Genomic DNA, 6,000 nt, shown 5'->3' on the forward strand with positions numbered 1-6,000 from the left:
AGGTAGCTCAAGATGCTAAATACAGTAAAAAGCTTCTGCATCAGGATGACATGTCAGACTAAAAATAGTCCAAATATGTGTAATTTTACTTCTAAGTAAACATAAAAACAATTCTAATATCACATAGTAATATCATGGTACAGGGTGGTCTGTGCACATGATCTCTCATCCTCGAAACTGTCTGAGTAAATATCATTATGCTCAATGAAATAGACAGCAAACTTGAGGCCCAGGGAAATGGAAGCGTAATGAGCTAGGAAAGTGTGACCAGTAGAGGTCTTACTGGAGCAGCTTTGATAAGCAGGTATGACACAGTCCTGAAAGCTGATAGGAGCTGTTAAAATGCTGACCTAGTTTGATAGGCCACGAGGTGTAAAAGGGAATAACAGCTCCCCTGTACTGCACCTACTGTGTGCCAGGCACCGTGGGGGAGAAGGAACGGGCTTCAGGAGGGAGAAGACCCAGATTCCAGAGCCCAGAACCCAGAGCCCAGGCAGGGGCCCTCACCGTCCCCATCGTGGGCCCTCTCTGGACCTCAGTTTCTCCCTCTGACAAGTAGGGGCAATAGAACCCTCCCCGCGTGCTTCCCAGGGCTGCTGCGTCACTGAAACAAGCTATGAAAAGCAGTGATTTGGGAACTGGAGTGTGCTGTAGGTATGCAAGGGCTTGTGACACTGGCTGAGTAGCCACTCGTGAGTGGCAACTTTAGTCCAGCCTGCAAGAAAGGAGCATGCATTTTAACCTAGACTGGCAGCGTCTGAGTGCACTGTTTGCCCTTGGTGTCAGGGCTGTCACCTGCTCCCCACGATGTGGGTGGGCCCAGGGATGGGGCCGGTGCCCACAGTGAGGCCGACGGAGCAGCCAGTGAGGACTCTGTGAGAGGCCTGGACTCCTGGCTGCAGGGAAATCAGCCCCGGAGCCTCGTGGAGTAAGTGAGGGCAAGGGCCCAGGGAGAGCAGAGGGAGCCGAAGTGGGGAGGGAGCGAGGGGAGAGGGCCTCTTCCCTGCCCGAATGGGGAGTCCCAGCCAGTCATCTACCAAAGGTGGGGGCAATGGCAGTGGCGTAGGCAACAAGGGGGTGCATTGAAGATAGAGAATTTAAAAGCAATAATAAAACCAATTAAAAGCCGGTCTGCTTTTTATTCTTGCTGTGTGCCGGCTATTCTAAATGTCAGTGATAAAATGCTTTTCCCCCTGTAGGGGAGAGTGGAAGAGGGACAGCCACTGCCCTCTTTCTTGACGTGCCATGGACCCCTTGCCCCTCCCCACAGTCAGCCCTTAGCAAGGGGGACGGGGAGGGGAAGGAGCCTTGGAAGGCCCCGAGAACAAGGCAAGAGCCCTCTGGCCTGGGGGGGGGCCTCAGGGTGGATGGGCCCGGCCATCGTGGAGGAAGAGCGGCCTGGGTGGCATGTGGGGTGGACGGGCTCCTGGGATGCCCACTGGGGGACTCTGAGTCCTGCTGTCATACTGCCCTTGTCACCTGGGCACGTGCCTCTGTGCCACGTGCAGGTTATAATCAATTGGCAAGCACATTGAATGACTGATCCCTGAGCCTGCCCCTCACCCCGCCCCACGTGCTGTGCTAAGAACATGGAAAGCAGATTCTCCTCCTGGCTCTCCAGCAAGAGCTGCCCTGCCCAGGCTCCACTAGGCCAAGACTCATCAGGCAATCTGTGCTCTGCCCCACCCTCGGCCTGAGCCCTGGCCCTCACAGTGACCACCTCTCTCTCCTCTGCAGGAGCCTGGTCGAACCCACCGGTGATTCCCGTAAGATTCAAGGTCCTGTAGCCACAGAGCCAGACAAGGATCAAGGTCCCGTGGGCCTGGGGCCTCTGAAAGATCAAGGTCCTGTGAGCCAAGAGCTTCCAAAGGATCAAGGCCCCACGGTCCCAGGGCCTCTGACAGATCTAGGTCCCACGGTCCCTGCACCAGTTAAGGATCAAGATCACGTGGTCCCTGAGCCTTTACAGAATGAAGGTTCTGTGATCTCAGCGCCAGTCAGGGACCAAGGTTCCTTGGTCCCAGTGCTTCTAAAAGATCAAAGTCCTATGGTTCCAGCAAGAGTTGAAGATCAAGGTTCCATGGTGCCAGAGCCTCCAAAGGATCAAGGTCCTGCGGTCCCAGCACCTGCCAAAGATCAAAGCTCCATGGTCCCTAAGCCTGTGGATCAAGGTCCTTTGGTCCCAGAGCATCTGAACGATCAAAGTGCCATGGTCAGAGCACCTGTAAAAGATGAAGGCCCTGTGGTCTCTGAGCCTGTAAAAAGCCAAGGTTTAGTGGTCCCGGAGCCAGTCAAGGATCAAGGTGGAGTGGTCCCAGAGCTTCTGAAGGATCATGATTCTATGGTTGTGGTACCTGTAAAGAGTCAAAGTCCTGTGGTCCCAGCACTAGTCAAGGAGCAAGGTCCCGTGGTTCCAGAGCCTCCAAAGAGTCAAGGTCCTGTGGTCCCAGCACTAGACAAGGATCAAGGTCCCGTGGTCCCAACACTAGTCAAGGATCAAGGTCCCGTGGTCCCAGAGCCTCCAAAGAGTCAAGGTCCTGTGGTCCCAGCACTAGTCAAGGATCAAAGTCCCGTGGTCCCAGAGCCTCCAAAGAGTCAAGGTCCTGTGGTCCCAGAACTAGTCAAGGATCAAAGTCCTGTGGTCCCAGAGCCTCCAAAGAGTCAAGGTCCTGTGGTCCCAGAACTAGTCAAGGATCAAGGTCCTGTGGTCCCAGAGCCTCCAAAGAGTCAAGGTCCTGTGGTCCCAGCACTAGTCAAGGATCAAAGTCCCGTGGTCCCAGCACTAGTCAAGGATCAAGGTCCTGTGGTCCCAGGACTAGTCAAGGATCAAGGTCCTGTGGTCCCAGAGCCTCCAAAGAGTCAAGATCCTGTGATCCCAGCACTAGTGAAGGATCAAGGTCCTGTGGTCCCAGGACTAGTCAAGGATCAAGGTCCTGTGGTCCCAGAGCCTCCAAAGAGTCAAGATCCTGTGGTCCCAGCACTAGTCAAGGATCAAGGTCCCGTGGTCCCAGAGCCTCCAAAGAGTCAAGATCCTGTGATCCCAGCACTAGTGAAGGATCAAGGTCCTGTGGTCCCAGGACTAGTCAAGGATCAAGGTCCTGTGGTCCCAGAGCCTCCAAAGAGTCAAGATCCTGTGGTCCCAGCACTAGTCAAGGATCAAGGTCCCGTGGTCCCAGAGCCTCCAAAGAGTCAAGATCCTGTGATCCCAGCACTAGTGAAGGATCAAGGTCCTGTGGTCCCAGGACTAGTCAAGGATCAAGGTCCTGTGGTCCCAGAGCCTCCAAAGAGTCAAGATCCTGTGGTCCCAGCACTAGTCAAGGATCAAGGTCCCGTGGTCCCAGAGCCTCCAAAGAGTCAAGATCCTGTGGTCCCAGCACTAGTCAAGGATCAAGGTCCTGTGGTCCCTGAGCCTGTGAAGAATCAAGTTCCTACCATCCCGGTGCCTCTGAAAGATCCTGATCCTCTGGTGCCACCACCAGCAAAGGACCAAGGTCCTATCCCCGAACCTCTGAAGACTCAAGGTCCCAGGGGCCCTCAGCTGCCCACTGTCTCACCTCCACCCCCAGTCATGATCCCAACTGCCCCCCATGCGGAATATATTGAGGGTTCTCCCTGATTGATGCTCACGCCTTGACATGCCAAGGAAGGAGCCGGCAGGGAAAGTGCTCCTTCCTGGGGCAGCAAAGACACATATTTAATCTGCATGAAACATGTACGGTATAGTCTTGCTGGAATCTAATAAAACTGGTCCCTCTGGCTCAGCAGTGTCTCTCTGGCTCTGTTTGAGTGTGTGTGTGCGTGCGCATGTGTGCACGTCTGTGTGCTTGCCATGTACATTTGAGAGTGGGCAAGCAGGACTGTGCATTCACCCACCTAGGCAAAATCTCCAGCTCCTATGAGTTGTCAGCAGCAGCTGGAAGTGGAGGGAGAAGCTAGGAGATTGAGGACAGGGCCCCATCTTGAGGGCGTGGGGCAGGACAAGGCAAAGGTCACACAAAGGAAAAACTCCCCGTTTCTCCTGACTTTCACACTCCTGTCACATTGCACTTCTCACACCAGACATGGGGGGTTTCCACACATCAAGCAATTCTCCAACTCCAGCTGGGTGTCCTACGATCTGACTCACAGGTCTGACAGGTTAAGGGCTCAGTCCTACAAGAGTATCCCCTCACCCACCCCTCACTTCAGACACCAATCAAAAGCCTAGGTTGTCACTGGTACTTCTGACCGACTGAATATAAATTAGGGTTCCTACAACACCCTCCTTGGGTTCGATAATTTACTAGAATGGCTCACAAAAACACTCAGGCAAACACTTATGCTTACCAGTTCATCATAAAGGATATGATAAAGGCTACCAATGAACATCCAGAAGGAAGAGATGCATAGGGCAAGGTAGGGGAGGGGCGCAGAGCTCCCAAGCCCTCACCAGGCAGGCCACCCACCCAGTTCCACCACGTGCTCAGCAACCTGGAAGCTCTCCAAACCCCGTACTTTGGGGATTTTTATGGAGGCTTCAGCACAGACGACAATGCATTATTAACTTAATCTCCAGCCCATCTCCTCTTCCCAGAAGAAGAGACGGTGGGGGTCTGAAAGTTCCAAGCTTTTCATCCTGGCTGGGTCTTTCTGGTGACCAGCACCCATCCAGGAGCCACCAAGAGTTGCCTCATTAGAACAAAAGACAATCCCATCACCCAGGAAATTACAAGGGTTTTAGGAGCTCTGTGCCAGAAACCGGGGGCAGAGCCCAATACTTATACTTTCCATCATTTCCCAAGTCAGGTCCCGTGAAAGCCTGGGAACAAGTAGCAAACTGCAGCAGGCTGAGTCCTGGAGGGGTTGGAGCTGAAGCCTGCAGAGGAAACAGGAACCAGCCCCCGCTGGCCCAGGGTGATTCTGGGTGACAGCTTTTTGCCAAGGGCTGCGTCTTAAAGTTCATCCAGAGGTCACGCTTCTTGAGAAAACTAGGCCCCTGATCAGAAGTCCCAGAACATTCATGAGGCTAGACCCTAACAGCGCTGATCCTCATCTAGCATCCAGGACAGCTCAGCCAGGGCTTCTAAAACAATGCATCCAGCAGACTTGTCCTTAGCACCCACTTTGGGCCACGCTCAGTGCTGGGCATTGGCGTCACCGTGCTAAAGGAGTCCTGGTCTTACGATAGTAAAAGGTGGTGTGGGATGGGGCCCAAGGACAGTAAAGAGACGACACCTGGTCAGGGCAGCCAGGAAGTCTTCTCAGAGAAAGTGACCATGGCGTTCTGACAGCCCAGGCAAGAGGTAGAAAGGGGCATCACGGGTGTGGCCAGAGGGCCAGCTAAGCCCCTGTCTGGAAGTCCTTGAATGAAAAGAACCTGGTTTGCATGAGGCCTTGACCAAGGGGTGTGGCAGGTCTCTGGAACGGAAAACTGGGACCAGGCAGGGGTGACCGGTTTTTTGAATCCCAAGACCTCAGGGAGGGAGTCGGGGGTCTGTCCTGTGGGCTATATGTTGCTGGCAGGCTGGGCCAGAAGACTGGGGGGGCTGCCAGTGGGGCTGAAGCTCAGCCTTGGTCAATGATGGGTCCTGCAAGGGTCCCACTGGTGTGGGTCACAATAGCCTTTAAAGCCCAGAGCCCTCAGGCCCCTGGGGGCAGAGGGGGAGTTCTACCTGTTGCCCCCACCAAAGCTGGCTTCCAAGGAACACTCCTACCCCTTTAAGACCTGCGGCCCCGTTTTGGACACTAACCCCTTTAAAAGGTGGGTTTTTTTTTTTTAAGGGCTCCTTTAAAGGAGTTCAGCTTGGTCCTAACAGAGAAACCATCCCAGGAAGTACTGGTGACTTCCAAATAATCCAATTTTCTGAGCAACTGGCCCCAGGCCTGCCTCCCCACCCCTCTCTCAATAGCACCAAGGCTTCTGGCCCCAGGAGCCCCCTCCATAAACACACATACACCGCGAGGATTCTGCCTGGCCCAACACAGAGCTTGCTGCCATATGAGTTCTAACAGCCAAGGCCC

At 54.2% G+C, this 6,000-nt stretch overlaps 1 protein-coding gene across 4 annotated transcripts in view; it reads left to right on the plus strand.

Annotated features, from left to right (window-relative positions):
• MAP6 (microtubule associated protein 6) overlaps nt 1-3,761 on the plus strand; it is a 77,191-nt gene extending 73,430 nt beyond the window's left edge. Inside the window, exons 4-5 of one of the 4 annotated variants that reach the window (XM_070624111.1) lie at nt 1,738-2,732; nt 2,799-3,761. In XM_070624111.1, the coding sequence (XP_070480212.1) occupies nt 1,738-2,732; nt 2,799-3,616 (1,813 nt within the window). In that variant the 3' untranslated portion in view covers nt 3,617-3,761. Of the gene's footprint in view, nt 1-1,737 lie in introns of all 4 variants that reach the window. The other 3 variants (XM_070624110.1, XM_070624112.1, XM_070624109.1) reach the window with 3 other exon arrangements.
• Nucleotides 3,762-6,000: the final 2,239 nt, after the last annotated feature.

This window comes from Equus przewalskii, chromosome 6, assembly GCF_037783145.1.
Source record: "Equus przewalskii isolate Varuska chromosome 6, EquPr2, whole genome shotgun sequence".
Classification (NCBI taxonomy): domain Eukaryota; kingdom Metazoa; phylum Chordata; class Mammalia; order Perissodactyla; family Equidae; genus Equus; species Equus przewalskii.